The 22,209-nt window shown below is 32.4% G+C and overlaps 1 protein-coding gene across 1 annotated transcript in view; it reads right to left on the reverse strand.

Annotated features, from left to right (window-relative positions):
* LOC115888055 (tyrosine-protein kinase Src42A-like) overlaps positions 1 to 22,209 on the reverse strand; it is a 98,394-nt gene that overhangs the window by 22,712 nt on the left and 53,473 nt on the right. The window contains exons 3-8 of the mRNA XM_030907624.1: positions 19,328 to 19,449; positions 16,649 to 16,812; positions 9,220 to 9,405; positions 7,611 to 7,764; positions 5,330 to 5,496; positions 4,498 to 4,654 (exon numbers count right to left, since the gene is read on the reverse strand). Coding sequence (XP_030763484.1) covers positions 4,498 to 4,654; positions 5,330 to 5,496; positions 7,611 to 7,764; positions 9,220 to 9,405; positions 16,649 to 16,812; positions 19,328 to 19,449 — 950 coding nt within the window. The remainder of the gene's footprint in view (positions 1 to 4,497; positions 4,655 to 5,329; positions 5,497 to 7,610; positions 7,765 to 9,219; positions 9,406 to 16,648; positions 16,813 to 19,327; positions 19,450 to 22,209) is intronic.

The raw sequence follows: 22,209 nt of genomic DNA on the forward strand, positions 1-22,209 counted from the left end.
ATAAACAATGATGTTTTTGCTATTTTCTGTTACTTTTTTAATCAATTCTATGCATAATAGAGGAAAATTTTCTAAAATAAATTTGTAAACAATCTGAAAATGTTGGGTTATGTGTTTCTGGCATTTAAAGCAACGTTGCCAATGCTAAACCTAAATTTAGCGTGTTTTTTCGCTCATTCTGGCATTACGAAAGGCGGTCGCCAAAAGAACGGCTCCTTCCCATAACTGCTATTTTACCAACAAGATCTGACTCTTTATAACCACGAAGTTGCACGAAAGAGTTTTGATTGCATTGGTTCAACTTCCATGCGGAAGGGGTTAATCTTCTGTTGTTGTATTATACCAAGAAAAGATTAACACCCTCCACATAGAAGTTGAAACCAATGCAATCAAAACTCTTCCGTGTAACTTTGTGGATATAGGTAGGTATATTTAACTATTGTCAGATCTCATAATCTGTAATTTATTTAAAATGCCTAATCCCCGAAAAAATAGAAGATAGGTACGGCAACGTTGTAAATTTTCAAATTTCTAGATTAGGTCTAGAATATATTTGTCTCTCTCATTACATAGGAGAGAGAAAGAAGGATATATGAAATGTCAAACTTTCATCTGGTCTCAATTTTCTTTGTTATTTTGTTATTGATCAGATTGCTTCTGTCATTTGTATGACATAGGTCATGTAATGTGGTAGTTTAACATGACTTGCGTCACGTACTAGCATTAAAATTACCAAACGTGTGTCATGTAATGCAAAAAAAAACTTATAAAATATATGGATAATTTAATAATTTTTACAAAACAAATGGAAACTGAATTCAATGTTGAAATTATTTTCCGTTTTTCTGAGAAACGGTAAGAGACCGCCAAGAAAAAGTTCATATTCGTAAGCTACGACCTCAAAATAGGGATGTATACTAATTTTGGTGAAAATCGGACGATTTCAGTTTTCCCAATAATTACCAAAAGTTTTTTGTCAAGTAATTTCCATAAAGGTAATAGTTGATTTTTGACATTACATGACGCGTCATGTAATGTCTTAAATTCTCACAGTACGTTTCACGTAAAGACATTATTTGCATGATTCATGTCTCATGTAATGTCTGTCCTACCTGATGCATGTCATGTAATGCAAAAAATGTAAAAGGTACAAAAACTGAACATTAAAATTTAGGAAGAAATGCTTCCATTTTTATCTGTTCCAGATGAAAAAAATTTTCATGTTAGAGAAATGTTGACAACACGAAGTGACATTACAAATCTACTGACGTAACCGTATCCACGTCACTTAAAACGACTAACCGTCGGCGCTACGAACCGCTTCCCGATAAAACCGCACGCTGACGCCACCGCCTCCGGCTTAGTGGTAGTGCAACTCGAGCGTGTTGCACAACCAATCGGCAGGGGGGTGGGCCAAGCCTCACGCAATGCCGTGGCCTCCTTGTATTCCAGGCTCTCCATGGTGAAGAAGTCCTCAGCTTCCACTGGAGCGTTTCGAAGGTGGGCCGGCGCATCGGGTCCCTGTTCCAGCACTCGAGCATGATGTTGTAGAGGCTCTGGGGGCAGTTGGGCGGCGCGGGCATCCGGTGGCCGTGCTCGACCTGGTGCAGGACTTCGGCGTTCGTCATGCCTGGAATTGGAGATAAGAGCGCTATTTAAAACGATTTGACTTTGGTATAAGTGTAGCAGGATATTATGTGTACTCTAGAATTCGTGGTGGACAGTTTTGGCTACAGGGATTATCATATAAGTAATACTCCTATAAGGCTAGTGTATAATAATACAGGTCGCTGTTATGTATGGAAACGTCGATTATTAGGTAAAATATAAGAGGTACCGCAAAAAGTTAAATATAAAAGTTATAGGGTTTATAAATATCTATTAGCGGGTAATACATTTAAATATACAGGGTCGGTCATAAAGTCGTGGCACATCAGTTTCATTTTTTTAAATGGGAACTCCTGTATATTATTGCATATTTCGGTTCTTCCTTCAATTCTAAGCAAAAATCGAAATACATACAATGTACATCAAACCAACCGTTTCCGAGTTCTTGACTTTTGAAAATATCATTTAAACAATTTCATTTAATTAATTTCGTTAACGTAATTAGTTTCATTTAACGATGCCATTCTGCCGAAATTGTGATACTTAATAATATTTGACATTAGTTTTCAAGTTAGCATTTATAGATGTATAAAATGAGTATATCATGTCTGGAAATCACAAAATTTTCGATTAACATTTCAATTCTTCAATTTATGTACATTGTGTATTACATTAATTATTGTTAAAAATTGAAGGAAGAATTGAAATATGCAATAATATACAGGGGGTTTTATTAAAAAAAAGTTTGATGTGACACAACTTTATGACCGACCCTGTATACTTAAATTTACTAGTAGCTAATAGGGATTTAAAAACTCATTACAACAGTATCACAGTTTAAGTCAATAACTCGGAAACAGTTGGTTCAAGGTACCTTTGCGATAAAAAAAGTACAACAAAATATTATTTAATCTGCTGGTCTATAGTCTTGTGTCACGTAATTTTTAAAAAATGCCTTTAATTTCAGAGCAAAAATCGATTATATTTACGCGATTAAGGGATGGGGTTCCCATAAGAGACATTGCAGATGCATTCGGGATAAACAAAAAAAACAGTGTTGTTGGCTAAATCCAAAAAATCCAATATAATTCAAATATCCTTATAGACCAGGAGTTCTATCTGGGACTAGTAATTCTTGTACTACTTTTTTTATCGCAATGGTACATTGTGTGTAATTTAATTTTTGTTTAGAATTGAAGGAAGAATTAAAATATATGTAATAATATACGCAGTGGGTTCTATTTAAAAAATGAAACTTTGATGTGCCACGATTTTATTACCGACCCTTTATACTTAAATCTATTACTCGCTAATAGATATTTAAAAATTCTATAACTTTTGTATTTAACTTTTGCGGTACCTCCTATATTTTACCTAATATAATCGGCCGTTTCAGTTACAGCGACCCTGTATACAGGTTGTTAACTGCACAGTTACTTTATAGGGGGAAACAGAAACAAATAAGGTCTACATAAAAAAATTTCGATCAACTATCTGTGTCAAATACCCCACTGTGTGTCGTCGCGTCGTCTATCGACGAGCGGGCCGAGGTTGCCATATTTCAACCATAAAGCTCTTGCCGCGAGTAATAAACAAATTAACAACCTGTATAAGACAATTTGTTTGCCAAGACCGTGAAATAGAGCAAGAGAGACACTGGGTGCATTCGGGAGACGTAGCGGTATTTTGAATTTACCAATACATTCTCTGACCACGATTTCTCGTTTACAAAAATGGTAACTGCTCCAGAACATATTGTTACGGATTCCGTGGGTCTACTAATTTAAACTCACGATAAAATACTTAACGAATTTATTTTTCTCTTAATTTACACACAATTTATAACACACAATTAACTACTTATAAATATCCTTCGCCAAATTGTCCGATTCAACAAACAACAAACAAACAACGAACTCTTTCTCGAACCTTCTAAGATTCAATTCAATTTCTCGAACCTTCTAAGATCGTCCGAGAGCGTTCTACTTCCTACTGGAAAATTCCACCGCTGCTCGATTCGCTTTTGCACTTAGTTAAGAGATGGCGCTTCAACAAAAACGTCTTTCACTTTTTGGTGAATTCGCCATGTTTCTTGACACGTAGGCAACCAGCAATACAGTTTAGCGCCACATACAATATTAACAATAATTACCTTAACAATATTCATATTCAATATTTATTTTTTTTATTATATTACCTTAACAATATTCACAAGGTAGCAGTGTCGAAACAAAGGTCGGAACGTATCCTGGTATCGTGCAACAGACGTTTTGAGAACTGTGACGGAACTGTTACGTCTCCCGAATGCAACCATTGTATTGTATATAACATATACTAGTATTGGGCGTTTTTATCGCTGTATTAAAAACATCGATATTTCGCCAGTAATGTTGAAGTTTTTTAACATTTGTGTTAATGTTTAACGGTCCAATACATCGATATGCAGCCGTTAATAATTTCGATGTCAAATTCTAATTTTAAAACAATAACATTATGTAGATGTATTGTCATAAAACTTATTTTTAACACAAATATTTTAAACTCTATTGAGAAAATAGAAAAGTTATTATTTTACACTTTACAGTAATAGGCTGCAACTGAGTAATCTATGGGTATTATTTAAAATCTATGATCTGTGAGGTCAACATCGATGTTTCGCGGCGATGTCCCCTCACTACTGTAACGAAACAGCGTCGGCGACACCTTTCTACACTTGATGCTGTATATAAAAAAAATTACCATAAGACCTGAGTATATAAATAACTGAATAAAGCATTGTTTATAGCATTACGCATGTTGCTGTCACACTCTGTTGGCAGATGCTTAGTCATTATTAGCCCTTTAGGAGTATTGCTTACGTGAGAATTATTGTACAACAATGGAACTTACCTGGATATGGAATTCTGCCATGCGTTACCAGTTCTGTTAGTAAAATACCGAACGACCAAACGTCGGATTTAATCGAGAATTTGCTGTAATTGGCCGCCTCTGGAGCCGTCCATTTTATGGGGAATCTCGCACCGACCCTAGCTTCGTATTCATCTTCCTGTAAAAACAATTTTTATTTTGAATATTGTCAATACTTCAATTTAGAAGAAATTAGTTGAATATAATTATTTCTTTAAATTAATATGAAAACATGGGTTCCTCGCTCTCTCGATAGCGAATATATATGAAATGGTTCGAGACCAAAGCTATTAGCAGCGCAGTGGTTAAACCGAAAATCTGGCTTCGATATGTTGATTATACCTTTATAATCTAGAATGGAACCGATAGACAGTTGGATTCCTTTCTCAATCATCTTAATTCACGAAATAACTCAATCAGATTCACGACAGAGAAAGAGAAAAACTTCTGTCTACCGTTTCTGGATGTGTTCTTGTCAGTAGAAGCGATGGATCCATTAGCACTGTTGTATACAGAAAACCCCACATAAACTGGACAATATTTAAATTCCCAGTCGAACCATTCTCAAGCAATCAAGAGGTACAGTTCACAGAGCAATCACTATAAGCAGTAATTAAGTCTTTCGTCTGAATTCTGAACTAAGTAATATTAAAACCGATTTGCTTCAGAATGGTTACTCTGCAAAATCCCTAGACAATATTATATCCAATTGCAAGTAGCAACGCGGCGCCTGGGATAAGCTGAAATCCGATTGATACGTAATTCTCAAAAAGTGTATGTGTTTGTTTTATATAATAAATAACAGTTTTCTTACTTTTATTAATCGAGCCAGACCGAAATCGGCGATCTTCACGTCGTTAGCTTCGGCTACGAGGACGTTCCTGGCGGCTAGATCCCTGTGGATGTAGTTCTGCGACTCTAAGTAGGCCATGCCGGCCGCTATCTGTGCGGCCATATCGATGAGCGGTTGCAATTTAAGGCCTAAGAAAGAAGACATTATTTAGTTAAGTTATAAAAAACAAAGTATAGTCTATAAAATGAATAACTTTGAATTTTGACCGTTATTTTTTACCAACATGGCAAATATAAAATCCTTCTGTCAAAAAAGTTACTGATATTCTTTGAATTGAGTGCCTGAACGAATCAGATAGGTAACTCTTTTTACTTTCGTGAAATAGAAAAGGAAAACAATAAAACAAGTGACAGTTCTTCCTCTTCTTGCAAAAATCAACACGAAATGTCATAATTGACAAAAGTAAAATGTCATCAGCTTTTGACATTTCTAAATATTAGACCAATGCCGTCTCTAATAGAACAGCCACGGAGCGAGGTTTATGACGTCACGCTAGTTAGATACTACGGATTAATAAATATGTTGTAGAATACATGGAAAACATAATTATTCCTCGTATTTTTGGTTTGTATTTTAAAAATGACATAGTTTACATGAAATATACATAATATACAGTTAATAAATACAATGTAATATATACATATTTATAGTAATAAATACTTTGGCAAATAAACTATGAACCATACAAATGCAGCAAATGTTTTACAATATACAAATAATGAATAGGTGGTCATAAGATAATGGGTAAAATGTTAAATATATTTTAAATTTTAGGGTTTGAAAATCGATCTTTAACATTCAATATCGATAGTGATGTATTATTATTTGCAATCACAAAATTTATTTATATATTATAATGTTTACTGCAATTAATAAACTAATATAAACTTGTCAAAAGATGACCACATATTTTTTTAAATTATTATTTTTAACACAAAAACTATCTACATTGACTATGGAGTACGATTTCAGCCATATTGTAAAACATTTGCTGCATTTGTATGGTTTATAGTTTATCTGCCAAAGTATTTATTACTATAAATAGGTATATATATATATATATATATATATATATATATATATATATATATATATATATATATATATATATATATATATATATATATATATATTGTATTTATTAACTGTATATTATGTATATTTCCTGTAAACTATATCATTTTTAAAATACAAACCAAAAATACGCGGAATAATTATGTTTTCCATGTATTCTACAACATATTTATTAATCCGTAGTATCTAACTAGCGTGACGTCATAAATCTCGCTCTGAGGCTGTTCTATTAGAGACGGCATTGCGTCAGCATGGCCGCAAGTTGATAACCTAATAAAATTAACACTAGAAAAGCCCGCGGGAACTGTCAAATTCAAAGTTATTCGTTTTACAGACTATACCAGCAGTTATTTTTTAAAATTCTCTGGTTTGGCATAATATAAACATAATATGTTTGATTAATATTTTTCAGACAACGTTGTGCTTAAACAGAGAAGCAGTATGAGGTTGCATTACGATTCCTCTTTATAATATTTAAGGGTGGGCTAATATTTTATTATTTTTTCCCATAGCAACTGTTAAAATTGCCTTATATCTATCAAAAATAGTAGATAAAATAGTACTTTAACCGCAAGGGTAGATTAAATGATACTTTAACAGCGAGGATAGGTTAAAAACTTTATTTCTTCTCGCACGTTTTTTAATTGATTACATTTTTGAAAATTTTTGTATTCCTTTTCATAAGTTATTCGGGATTTAAATGGAAGTAGTTTGGATATGGCGTTGTCGCCTCAGCCTGAATATCTGTTGGTAATTTACTTATTTCGTTTTGAGCCATTTCTGGCTCCAATTCAATCAGCAATCGACACGGAAGAGAATCAAAAATATTGACTCAAAACTGACAACTAAAGACACAGCTTTATATATTTGTGAAATTACATAGAAACCAACGCCAACCCAGCACAATATTTTTTCTACTCGTAATAAATTTCTTGAAATAATAATTTCTGAATATTTTTTAAAACGTAACGCGCTATGGAAAAAAATATTGTTTTATACACGACGATAAAATTGCATTATCGTCTCCCGAAATTAATCTTTTCGGTCTTCGATAAAATACCATTTTATCGTCTTGTATAAAAAATAACTAAAATCTATCTTAAATTTTATTTAATGGTGTGCTCTACCACAACTTTAAGTAGGTATCCAATAAAAACCTCAAGTATACCTTTGCCTTTTCCTTGTAGAAACTCTAATAGAGATCCGTTTCTCATTAATTCTGTTATAATGTATATCGGTTCTTCGATCGTACACACTGCGTAGAGCTGTATCAACTTCAGATGGCGTAGTTTTTTCATTATTTGAGCTTCGGCAAGGAAATCCTATTAAAAGAAATAATATAGTAATTAAATCGGCAAATAAAATTAACTAGACACTACAAAGAAATGGTAATAATACATTAAGGTAATAATTTATTATAAATTATCTCTTAAATTAAAAAAAAATCTAGGGCGGTATTTAAAAAAAAAGGAAAGTTGATGATAAAAAACTAATAGCCTAAGAAAATTCAAAAACGAAGTTTTGATAAAAACTTGAATTTTTGATATGAGTTACTTATTTACTTTATCAAAAACGAATTGTGAAAGATTTTTTTAATTCACCCCCGAGAAGGGGTGAAATTAATAAATAAAATTATTTTTTCGAAATTTCGAAGAAACGGTAAGGACTGGAAAAAAAGTTCAAATAAAAGTTTCCAACTGTCCAATTTACATAAAAAGGACATAAAAATTGTCTTTGTACTTTTCTTGCTGAATCAAAATTAGCCGAGATAGGGTGGCTAGAAGCTAGGGGACAGTTTTTATTGAAACACTTTTTTCCTTAAAAAAAGTCCTTACCGTTTCTCTGAAATTTGGAAAAAAACTTTAACACTTAAACACTTATTTTTCACCCTTTCTTGGGGTGAAAATTTTTTTAATTTTACAAAGAAATTGAATAAAAATGTTAAATACATTAATTTTTCAGCAATTTATATTTTTTTTAGTTTCTAGCTACCCTATTTCGGTTAATTTTGATCTGAGCACAAAAAGAATAAAGATCATTTCTATGTAAAATTTAATGCTCTATAACTTTTATTTAAACTTTTTTTTATAGTACTTAAAATAATTTTATTTATTTATTTCACCTCGTTTCGAATTTAAAAAAATCTTTCACAATTCGTTTTTAGATCTTTCAAAGTAACTTATATCAAAAATTCAAGTTTTTACCCAAACTTCGTATTTAAAAGCCTATTTTCTTGGACTATCAAAAAAAAATCGCAAATAGTCGTTTTTTTTTCAAAAATCTTCGGAAGTATTCGAAATTTTTTAAACTTTTTAGGTGGCATTTTGATCACCATCAAATTGCACAACTTGCCTCCATTTAACCGACCTCGTGTATCTCTTCTAGTTACCGAGATCTCTAGTTTGTAAAATCCCAATGATGATTCTCTAATTTGAGACACCCTGTACAGAGTGTCGCATTTTTTTACAAATGATTGAGTATTTCGCTTATTAGTAAAGGTGGAACCTTGTAGTTTTCATAAACCCGAGATATTTTTTGTCAAACGAAAGATGCCTCAAACAACTTGTCATGGCCTCCTTAGTTGTCATGATACAGGGTGATTTGAAATGTTTGCAATTTTAGGTAGCATACGTATCACGGTTGTCTAACGGCTTATCAAAAAAGTAAATACGGATTCTTATAGGACATTTTACACGGAATCTAGTGAATATAAAAAGGTGTAGATAAAAGAGACTGTACCATCGCGGTGTTAATAATAATATTTAATAGGAACGTACCTTAGGATCCATGGTGCCTGGTTTGAGGGTCTTGATGGCCACCGGAGTGGTATTGTTCCACATGCCTTCCCACACCTCTCCGAACTGACCTTGACCCAATTTCCTGATGAATTTCAGGGACGTCCTCTCGATCTCCCATTGGTCGCGAGTTCGGTACGACAAACCGTCGATCTGCGGTTTTCCCACCTACAAATAACAAATAAAGCGTTATTAGTGGAAGTTCATTTAACTCAAATAATATGATTTAATCAACCTTGCGTCCCAGAAAATATTACATATTTATTTTATTTATTTCCTACTGAATTAATATAAGGTTATATCGTCTTATACCCATAAATAGAGTCATAACACAGGGGCATTATTAACGGGAATTAAGAAGCCATAATTCCCTCTACCTTTTTGTAGTTTTACCCACCCTCTACAACCATGAAATACAATAGAGATTTCATACGCACATCTAACTACTGTAATAATTTATTTACGTCATTAATCTGACATGTAATAAATTTGCCAAAGAATAGTTTCATCGACATCCCCTGCTACAATATTTTTTTGTCCCATCCACTGAAGGTATTTTTATATCCCTCTTGGTAAATGGATTCACTTTTCGAAGTAAAGCTTGTCGTGATTCTTTAGCTTTTTTTAATATTTCGTCCATTTCAATGGAAAGCACAAAACATCCCCCTTTAGAACATTTTCTGTAATGGCAATGACTGGAAGTAAAAGTTATGCTGTGCGAACAAAGACTAGAGGCACTGCTGGTCATTAAAAAATTATCAAATATTCATTTGCTTTTATATGTCAATATTTTTATTTCGTTGTGTTTTGTGAACGGTTGTTCGTAGCAATTTTTACCAAGAGACATTTTTTACGTAAAAAGTCATGCAAATGTATATTTTTACACTCAGTAGTTTTATACAGGTAGGGACGAGAAAAGTTATTACTTTTCAGAACAGTTAAAACCTTTGAATAAGAAGACTAAGGAAGGAGCATATCAAAAATCTTAGGTACACCGCGATGGGCCTCAAATATGGCCGACTTAAATTCCGGTTTATCAGTGTCGTTCTAATTTTATTTAAAAAATGTAAAACTATGATGTAGGGTAGACGTGGGGTAGACTCAATAATTTGCTGTTTTATTTTACGTTGTGAATAAATGTTGGTAGTTATTAAAATTGTTATAAAAATATATAATTCTAATAAAAATAGATAAGTTATAATAAGTATTTATTAACACAAACATACGATACGCTACTGAAGCAGGTAAGTCAAATTAACGTATCTAAATTCTTTGACATCTAATCTTTGACAAGTAATAAATAAAAGCTAAAATGCAAGAAAAATATATAATTTAGTTAATTTAAGTGAATTTCATAAATGATCGGTTTACAACACGTATGTATATTATATAGTCACTTACTAGCGAAAAGTTGTTCCATTATTTCACTCAGTTTTTGCCGAGATCTACCGCACGCTACACAACCAACTACTTTAGAGTCTTTTTCGATAAATCGCGATAGTGTCACTGGTAATTTAAGTTCTGCCACAATTTCCATCTAGATTTACTATCTTTATACAACTATCAGTAGTAGAATAAATAATAAATAACATAAAATAAGCTCCGTAAAGACTGACAAATCCACAAAATTTCAAATCAAATTCAAATGTGTCAAATGAATCGTCAAACAGAACTGTCAAGAATCCCCACCCTAGAGTCCTTTTTCCGCCCACCATGCAAAAATACATGGATAGAACTATGCTCCTTCCTTAGTCTTCTTATTCAAAGGTTAAAACACATGTAGGTGGCGCCCTCTACACATAGGAGTCATATTGACATCAAAATCAAATTTCTCTCAGACACCAATTTTCATCCAAATATTGACGTTACTTCACCAATTATTTGGAAAAAATCGAAATAAAAATGAAACTTCTATACCCTGCATCTCGGAAACTAACCATTTCAGGACATACATTTATACGAACTTTTTTACTTATTTTAAGTTTCCGGAATACAGTTAGGACCACCCTGCATAATGTTATTTTAATATACCTATTTCGTTGCAATTAAAAAAATGTTTCTGTAATATTAAAAAAAAAATAAATTAAATATAGGGATCGATATTTCTTGAATTTTTGTATTCCTTTTAAATGAATCCTTGCCCTTGGTAATTTAATACCTTTATAATTTCCTTGATACATAAATAACTATTACAGTCTTGAGAACTCCCTTAAAATTTTTAGGTGATCCACCGTTTTACCTGACATGCAAAACTGACAGGTAAAACGTTACGTGTAGACGAGACTTTATAAAGGGCGGAAATAATATATTCCCCTCCTGTTATTTGAATTTTGCATTGTTGTAAGTTCTATTGAAGAAAAATTCCTTTTTATTTAAATGAAAAATTTAGTTTTTCTATTATACTAAAAAAAAGATTAATATTAAAATAAATTCCTCAAACATTTCGGGGAATAGGTAATATTCTCTATTAAAAAATAATCAAATGAAAAGGAAATGTGATACGAATGGAATGCATACAATTTCCTGACGTCACTGTATTATTTAATTAGACCATTTAAGTAATATAAACAGATTTTGTATGATATTTTATGTTAGAACGTGACTTTGAAATAATATTTCTTCCCCTAAATTAACACTGGAAGATTTTAAAACAATTTCTTTTATAAAATAATTAAAATGTATTAATCAATGAAGACCTAAAATTACCCTTAAAGACTTATTACCCTTTTAAGACATTAAAGCCGCCTCTACACCTGCCGTTTTACCCATCAGTTTTCGTGTCAGGTAAAACGGAAAACTGTCTAATTGACACAGTTCTCAAGAGGGTCGTTCGACTAGTCTAGGGTTGGCATCCGTCCTCTATTCCAGAGGACAGTCCCCTTTTTGATCGTACTGTCTTCCTCTTTTTCTCATTTATTGAAAAAGTCTTTCTGTTTACACACCAAACATATAAAAAAATAATCGTCTATCGCCAAAATGCTTAATAAAATTGTTAGTTGAGCAATGTGTCTTTTGCTACTCCCACTCATATAGAAAAGAAATATTTATGTAGGTACAAGAAATATTGGGTGGAAGCGATGTATGTATAACTTTTTTATGTTTACTTATTGTTAGGTTATGTTTTGATATAAAAAGTTTTGTAGAAAAACGTTTTTTTTTAAGTTTTGAGTAGTATAAATCTTTTTAGGAAAGTCAGTTATCTAGATGGCGTTCATTCTGTCTAAATTCAGTTCAAGTAAAAACAATCCTTTTTTTGTTTACACACGAGATTGATTAACTGAACATGTAAGACTGAGAGGTAAAACTTTATGTATAGACGGAGCTTAAGGTATAGTCAAAAGGTTTTAAAGTAGGTTTATAGAGTAGGCTAGGTATCATTGTTTATTATTGTAATAATAGTTAAATAAAAACTATTTAATTTTTCGGCCATTTTTTTGTCACAAATCTTTTTGGTCCCACAGTATATTAAGTCAAAAAATCAGTAAGAATGAAAATACGTTGTAAAAAATAACTCTCTCTAACTAGATATTTATTTAATCAAAATTGACTTTGGAACATTATTATTTTTAGACATTTTATCTCTCTTAGCATTCCAGAACAAGTCATTATTAAAAACATATTAGAAGGTGAATCCACTGATTAAAACGTTTTAACGTTTCGAAAACCATGTTATTCAAATTTATTTATTGTTATTTAAAATTTATTAAAATTTTAAATTTTGTCATATTAATTACTAATTTTAATTTTATTTCTACATATAAATAATTTTCCTTATTGAAATAAGCAATATAAAAAGGCATGCTTAGAAAAACATTTATAAAGTAAAAAATAACAACATTTAGATAATAATAAAATTAACAATTAATTTAAAACTATTTAACATAATAAGAAAAAAGCCTGAAAGAATTTAAGTTACACTTTGTAATGTATGATAACCATTTAAAAGATGAATATTGTTCTTATTTTTTTTAAGAATTTTGATTTAAATGTTATTTACGCGCCTACTATAATGTTATTTTAATTCGATTTTACGGTCTAATGACTTAATATACAGGATGTAAGAGTGTCCCAAATAAGTAAAAAATATTAGTTTTATTTTTTTAAATGGAACACCCTGTATATTATTCTATTTTTAATTACAAACTTAATTGTTTTAATTAATAAATTATTCTAAATAAATGTGGATTCGACTCAGAAATCAATATAATAAGTTATGAAAATAAACGACTCAATTGTTATAAATAAGCATCCGTCAAAAAAATAAAGAAAATTTATAAGGTGTTACTTTTTACCACACTGTCTATTACACACACAAAATTCATATTTTTAGTGTTTGGGGCAATTATGTATTATTAATCCTCGTAAACAGTCAATTAATATATTGTAATTTGAATACTGGCATTATATTAATTGGTCCTCTTTAAGAAAAAATATTTAAAGTTTTTTTTTATTTAATTGTATAATGCAATTTGATAGACGATTAAATTGTGCAGCTGATTCTCGTAAAATATACAGGGTGTCTCTGTATATTAATAATAACTATAGTATTTTTTACTTATTTGGGACACTCTGTATCTTGTAAATTTATTTTTAAATTGTAGCTCTAATAGTCGTTTAACCGAAACGTCGTTTAGTCGAGCCCAAAACTTACAATTTGTAAAAATCTAATCGTTTAGCTATAATACTCCGTGTCGTATGTGGTGAACAACCCTGTATATGAAGCCATTAATATTTTGTGTGGTAAAAATATATTCTAAATGTAACTTAAAAGCCTTCTAATTTACGTAAAACATACCTCTGTGTCGCAAGGAATCTTGCGAGAGCAAAAAGAATAAAAAAGTATATATTAGTATTTTCTAAGCAAAAACGAGAAAATTTTTTGTCTGAACTAAGGAAAATAAACAAAATCGCCAATAATAAGAAAACAGAAATAAGGTTTTGTACAGTTTTCATCTGTTATCGTGCCAATATATACTATGTGTCCAAGAATATTGGCTACATATGAAAAAAACTATGTTTCTCAGAAATATTTATTCTCTATAAAAGTACCTGCATCCCAGATCGTAGTACAGGGGTGCCCGGGGGTGCCCTCCCCCTTCCAGGTACTGCTGGTCACCCACCAGAGAAATCTTGAATTATGACTCTTGGCTACGTATTAATTTTTATTTGCTTGTGATGTACTAAAAATGACGTTTTCTAGTTTTGTTTAGGTAAGATTATTTTATTGTGTTCAAAAAATGTGTTAATTTTTATTTTTTTAGAAAATTTGTAGGTATTTAAGTAATATACGGGAACACGGTTTGATAACCAAGTCTATGAATGTACTGATAGAGAAATTCATGTAAACGTTTTATTCCAAAAACCTGTTTTTTTAAATTATTCTTCATTTTTTAAAAAACAAAAGACCTAGACCTTTTCTAGATTTAATTGTCTAAATTCCCTGCATAATAAATATTAGTCGAATGGATTTATATCAAACCATCCTGGGTGCTAATAAAAGTATCGTTTGCAGATTTTTCTTAAGAACAATAAAAGAACATTGCTTTTAACTAATGTGCGTGGACCAGACTTTTGTTGACATCGAGTCAATTAATAATTTTCATAAGTGGATATATTGATAATGTTACCAGTATTACTCATCAAGCAATACTACTGTTATATTAATCAATTAAGGCCGTAAACAAACATATCATATTCAATTTTATATACTAATTTATTATAATAAAATTAAATCATAAAAATATTGTAATTATATTCCTGCAGTTTAAGTGAAAAGTTTTGTTCCTAAATATCTACTATACATAATAAACGCGCGTTCAAATATTAATTCTGTAGAATATACAGGGTGTTTCAAAACAAATGCGAAAAACTTCAGGGGGTGATTCCTTGTTCAAAATAAAGGGTAGTTTGCTTCATAAATGTTGGGTCAAAAGTCAACCATTAGGGAGATATCGCGGTACAAAGATGGCGGAAAAATAATGTTCTTATTTCTTATCTTGAAAACGAAAAGAGATAGACTAATGAAATTTTATGGAAGCATTACTGTTATGAAAACACACTTTCTGGTAATTTTTTCACTTTATTAAAATGAGTAGAAGGGGTTGAAATAAACTACCCCTATCATTCTTGTTAACGAAATTTAAAGAAAAATCTTATCAAACACATGCAAAAAAATTAATTTGGATAGTTTAGTTTGTTTAGAAACTTTTTTATCTCTTGTAATTTTTTTATAACTCACCGATTTGAAATTAAAAAATAAAATGTAAAGCATTACATGTCAGGACTAAAAATATTTTTAGATTAAGAATCTAGTGATAATAATGATAATAATTATAATCTAGATAATAACGTATTGCAGTAGGGTAATGTCAAATAAAACAATATTAGAAACATCCTAAAAAGTGACAGCGGCCGACTAGACTTTTTCCTAAAAAAATTACAGCTGCCCACTAGATTCTTTATCTAAAAATGTTTTTTGTCCTGACATGTAATGCTTTACATTTTATTTTTTAATTTCAAATCGGTGAGTTTTATCAAAAAAACACAAGAGATAAAAAAGTTTCTAAATAAACTGAACTATCAAAATTATTTTTTTTTGCATGTGTTTGATAAGATTTTTCTTTAAATTTCATTAACAAGAATGATAGGGGTAGTTTATTTCAACCCCTTCCACTCATTTTAAAAAATTACCAGAAAGTGTGTTTTCATAACAGTAATGCTTCCGTAAAATTTCATTAGTCTATCTCTTTTCGTTTTCAAGATAAAAAATAAAAACATTATTTTTCCGCCATCTTTGTACCGCGATATCTCCCTAATGGTTGACTTTTGACCCAACGTTTATAAAGCAAACTACCCTTTATTTTGAACAAGGAATCACCCCTGAAGTTTTTCGCATTTGTTTTGAAACACCCTGTATATATCAATAAAGATAAAACTAGATGTAATTAACGAAATATCATCGTAACAACAGCTATTTTAGAAACGTCTACGTTTACTTATTTCACTGAGATTTATGAAAAAAAATCCTTTGCCTCCGGTACAGATACCGCGACGTTTTGAAAATCAATTGGAAAGCTCAAAACAAAACAAAATTGAACGAGGCAACAAAAAACGCCAAAAAAATCCCCCCTCGCCCTCCTCGCGAGTAGTTTTCAGGCGCATTTAAAAATCGAAAGTAGGTCTGTCTTTGTCTTCGGCAAACCGAAGTGGGTCAAGACAATTGGAAATAAATCGAAATGCTTTCAAAGTTGGGCGACGAAATGCGACCTTGATATGTTTCGAATTGTTTCTGGAATTGTGTGTGCACGCTGTTTTATAATTTTTACGGAATGCAGATACTTTTATAGAGAATAAAAAAATATAAATGCGACCCGTGTTCAAAGACACATTGTATAAATATATCATTACCTACCTGTACACAAGGCTTGCAAAGATTGACGCACAGGCCGTCGGCGATGTCGCTATAGTGTTGGACTAGCTCTTGCAGTGTACGGAAGGTCGTTCTTCGGGCGATGAAAAATCCACCCTCGTCTAACTGTCGTATTCTGTAGTGTTTAACAGTGTCTCCATCTCTTACTGCAAAAAGAAAATACTTATTAGAACCACACAGGGTTAAACAAAAAAGGATACTTCATATTTTCTGGGCGTAACGGCGTAACCACGGTGAACGTGGACCAGTTATACTCTGTTAGCAGTTATAGCTGGCAAGCTGGCTGACTTTCAAATTCAAATCAATATTTAATTGAACAGAAGTGTTAAGACTAATGGCGGGTTTATACAACATTGTCGTAATCGTAATCATAATCATAATTTTAGTCTTAAGCATAAGCACAGTCAAAATCACAATTTTAATATGCGTTTATACAACATAGTCGTAATCATGAACTTTGAATGTAAATACAATTGAAAAGTAACCTAATTTTATTTTTTCCATAACAACTGTTAAAATTGCCTTATGTCTATCAAAAAGAGTAGATAAAATAGTACTTTAACCGCAAGGGTAGATTAAATGATACTTTAACAGCGAGGATAGGTTAAAAACTTTATTTCTTCTCGCACGTTTTTATTTTTGAAAATTTTTGTATTCCTTTTCATAAGTTATTCGGGATTTAAATGGAAGTAGTTTGGATATGGCGTTTGTCGCCTCAGCCTGAATATCTGTTGGTAATTTATGTATTTCGTTTTGAGCCATTTCTGGCTCCAATTCAATCAGCAATCGACACGAAAGAGAATTAGAAAATATTGACTCAAAACTGACAACTAAAGAGACAGCTTTATTTATTTGTCAAATTACATAGAAACCAACGCCAACCCAGCACAATATTTTTTCTACTCGTAATAAATTCCTTGAAATACTAATTTCTGAATATTTTTTAAAACGTAACTCGCTATGGGAAAAAATATTGTTTTATACACGACGATAAAATTGCATTATCGTCTCCCGAAATTAATTCACCATTAATTCACCAATTAATACCATTTTATCGTCTTGTATGAAAAATAACTATATTTTTCTATTTCATAATCATTTTAGAAGTGTATTTCTGTTTAAATTTTATTACTCAGATTTTTCAAAAACGAAAATTGTCTTAATTATTAAACATTAATATGAGAAAAATAAATAAATAATGTCCCCTAACCCTAAAAATGCACAGGCGATCTTCGATTTTTCTCGTAATCACAATCATAAAAGTTAAAATTTATGAACTTCAAGGTTATTAAGTTATGCTTATGATTACGACTGCGATGGTTAAAATAATGGTTTTAACTTTTATGATTGTGACTAAAATTGTGATTATAATCACAACTATGTTGTATAAACCCGCCAAAAGATTAAAAAGGCATAAAATTTACAAAAATATTCATAAAAAGTAGTCGATTTACTCAATACAAACACAGATATTTTATTTCGTTTCTTCATTAGCCCCTTTGCTTTTATCATTTATCAGAGCTCTAACATAATCATACTCTAACTCCCAGTGGATGACATACCAAGAACCAAGAATATACAACTTTGACTTTGAGAAACACCTCACTGTAAAATTGAGCAATAAAAAGAATTGAGAGAAACATTTGCTCAGCAGGTAAAAGACGATGATTTGACATGTGTTTTTTTTTAATTTAAATCTAATACGTCTAAATCAATGGATGCCGCTGTGGCCTGGGTATCCTATCTTGGTCCAGAGCCAGTACTGGGAATACCCAAATGTATGGCCCGTAGTGGATCCCAGACCTGGACACTGACAAAATCAAATATGGATAAGGTAACAAAATCTCAAAGATCTATGGAAAGACAAATGCTACATATAAGGCTGGCAGATAGAAAAAGGAATGAATGGATCAGAGGAAAAACTAAAGTAAGGGATGTTAGAAGTGAAGTAGCAAAATTGAAATGGAAGTTTGCCGGTCACAATGTCAGACAGATGATCGATGGAACAAATGCATCGTAAACTGGAGGCCCTGGGAGAATAGAAGAAGTAGAGGAAGATCCCAGATGAGATGGGCGGACGATTTGAAGAGTGGAAGAGATTGGGGGAGGCCTATGTCCAACGATGGACCGAAGAGGCTGAATAGATAGATAGATAGATGGCCCGTAGTGCACTAAAACTCTGGATCAGGGAAAAGCAGAATATCCATTGGAGAAACAGACAGGGGCACAGGCACAGCAAGGCTTTTATCCAAGGACCTAGCTCCAAAACCGCAAAAGAACTGCTAATGCGTAGCAGCAATAAAGTGCGGATTACAACAGGCCTCTTGACAGGACACATGGCTATCAATTATTACCTGAACAAGCTCAGCCTGTATCAAGAAAGTCTTTGCTGCAGACTCTGCGATAAAGATCCTGAAACAGCGGAGCACATAATATGTCATTGCGAGGCTCTGGATCGCAAGCGACACTTTTTATTTGGGAAAGCTAGGCTAGAACTGGAGGAACTATGCTCCCATCCTATCAAAGACCTGCATAAGTTAGTGCAGGGCACAGGGATAGGAGAATGGGTGCAGATATAGAAAGGGGACAAACACAATAGACCTCACAGGTCGTAGTGTTTCTGGCAGAGGACGGAAAAAAAATATGTGTAAATAAACTTACCGGATAAGGAATAGTCGTTATGTCTACTTTCTGAGTCACGAATCAAGAAGGCGCCGTGTTCATTTTCGGGAAGTAGGAGTTTCTTTTCGGCTTCTATGCGTTTTATCTTTCTGAAGTACCATCTGAAAGAAAAATCATAAAGTTAACACTACATAGGACTATCAAATTACAATGCAGTTTTTAAAATAATGCGTATCGACGACTCTTACAAAATAGACTACTATTTTGCAAGATATGAGACAAGAGATCGAAAAATTGACAGAAAAAAACAACTTTTCTTTGTGTGCGTGTGTGTGAATTAAAATTATTATTTTTTAATAAAACCTGTATATCTTAAAAGTGAATCTTTTTTAAGAATTTCTACCATTAGGCCAGTCGCCAAGTATTAAAAAATAGCTTATGGCGGGAGCAAATCCGGACAAGCTAAAATAAATTTTATTTTGTTTAGTGTAAGAAACCACGTCTTAAATTTGCACCACCCCCAAAGCTCGGTTTGACCGCCATCTTGGAAAAAGTGGCTAAAATTCGGTTTATTTTTCATTATTTGCCAATAACTCGATTTCTATCAACTTTAGTGCAAAAAATGTATAGACCAAAATTAAAGAAGAGGATAAACTCTATAAAAAACGTTCTATGTACTTTTTCCGTGCGACGACCCGTTTCCAAGTTATCTCAGTTTAAACACGCTAAATATATTATTATACAGACAAGGAAAAATGAAATTCGTATAAGTTTTACAGAAAAAAAAAGTAATTATTACAGACAGCTGCACAAACTTTCAAAGACCCAAACGCATCCCCAGAAGATATAAGCTGGAAGATATAGAAAAGGCGATTTCTTCTTCATTTATATGGATTCAAAAAATGCGACTCATGAGATAAGTACAGATACCAGTGCACTTTGTCAGGGCAAATCATGTTCGAATAGTTTGGAGGTGACAAAATTAGACGAAGATGAGTACGAGGACAATTTTCCTCTCGATAAAGATCAACGAAAAGAATATTCTGCACCTTATGAACCAGATCCGGGATATGATACAGATGTGGAAGACATCCAGGAAGATTATATTGAACAGCCAGTAACATCAAAAAAACGAAGGAACTTTGATGAACCTTCTACCTCAAAAGAAACCTAAGTTGACGACATGTGGATTAGACCTATTGGAAATGGAGAGACCACTAAAAAAAACGCGCCGGGTACTTTACCTCACGGAAGCTCCCTGAGAGATTATTATTATAGGAGGTTAAACTTGATTTTCCACCAGTCGCGCAACAGCAGGCTACTACCAACCAGTAGCAAACAAGTTTTTAGGTTTTATGTCTCGGGGGTGCCGCTCAAGCTGGTGTGGAAACAAGTACAGTTAACCCCGGATATATTGAATACGTACATTATATCAAACTTTAATTTTGTTTTCGTAAAATTCGATACTTTGGGTAGTCGCACGAAAAAAACCCATACAACGTTTTTTATAGAGTTTTACCTCTTCTTTAATTTTGATCTCTACATATTTTGCACTAAAATTGATAGAAATCGAGTTATTGACAAATAATGAAAAATATACCGAATTTTAGCCAATTTTTCCAAGATCGGGGCTTTTTCCGGGCTTTACGGGGAGTGCAAATTTAATACGTGCTTCTCGACACCAAACTAAACAAAATAAAACTTATTCCAGCTTGTCCGGATTTGCTCCCGCCATCGATGCACTTGCCGACTGGCCTACATACGTTTTAAAGAAGATAGAGAAAACAGTGTCTTTTCTATAACTGTCCCAGTAAATACCCTTTCTGTATGAGTACGTCTTCGGAAGACAAACAAAATATTTTGTATGTTATGCCGGGTCCAGACCAAGGCGACAAAAAGTAAACACGATTTTGAGACAAAAACAAGACAAAACTTGTCACAAAAAATGGAGACTTCTGACAAGACAAACTTGAAACAAATTGTCCACACCGCAATGACAAAAGTACAACAAAGTCAAAAGTTTAGCTGTTGCCTTTGAATAAGAAGACTAAGGAAGGAGCATATCAAAAATCTTAGGTACACAGCGATGGGCCTCAAATATGGCCGACTTAAATTCCGGTTTATCAGTGCCGTTCTAATTTTACATAAAAATCTTTTGAATTACATCAATTATTAGGTAATCCAAAAGATAAAACACCTCCACTGGAAAGATCGGGTATTTATGAAATTTCTTGTAAAGATTGTAATCAGAAATATGTTGGGCAAACTAGAAGATCAATATTAACTAGATTTAAAGAACATTTAGCTCAGATAAGATACGGTAGACCGGATAAATCTTGCGTTGCCGAACATATTGTTGATAATGAACATTGTATAGATCTTAATAATTTAAAATTAATTAAACAAGTCTCAAATTACAGGCAATGAGATGCATATGAAAGCATCAGAATTAATAAATGTAAAGATAGTATGAACAGAGTCAACGGTCCAATTCCTTCAAGTTCTTTGTTCCTACTACTCTAGTGGCGGAAATCTAACTGTTACGCTCAGTTGGCTCTGACTCGGTTGGCTAGATTTTGCCACGCCCACTCGTTGCCCACTGAGCGTGTATATAAACGCTCAACTTGTAGATTGTACTTTAGTTTATAATCATCTGCTGATGATGCTAACATGGTTAGCGAAACGCGCGTCCAGTGTAAAAGTAAAAGTGTTTTGGTGTATTGTGGTGATTTAGTGTTTTTAAATTCAAATGTGTCAAATGAATCGTCAAACAGAACTGTCAAGGATCCCCACCCTAGAGTGCTTTTATGGTGCTTTTTCCGCCCACCATGCATGAATACATGGATAGCATTATGCTCCTTCCTTAGTCGTCTTATTCAAAGGCTGTTGCGAATGAGTTTTATTAACCATGTTTGATTTCA

This window comes from Sitophilus oryzae, unplaced genomic scaffold (genome assembly GCF_002938485.1).
Source record: "Sitophilus oryzae breed Bouriz unplaced genomic scaffold, Soryzae_2.0 scaffold_682_pilon_pilon, whole genome shotgun sequence".
Taxonomy (NCBI): Eukaryota; Metazoa; Arthropoda; class Insecta; order Coleoptera; family Curculionidae; genus Sitophilus; species Sitophilus oryzae.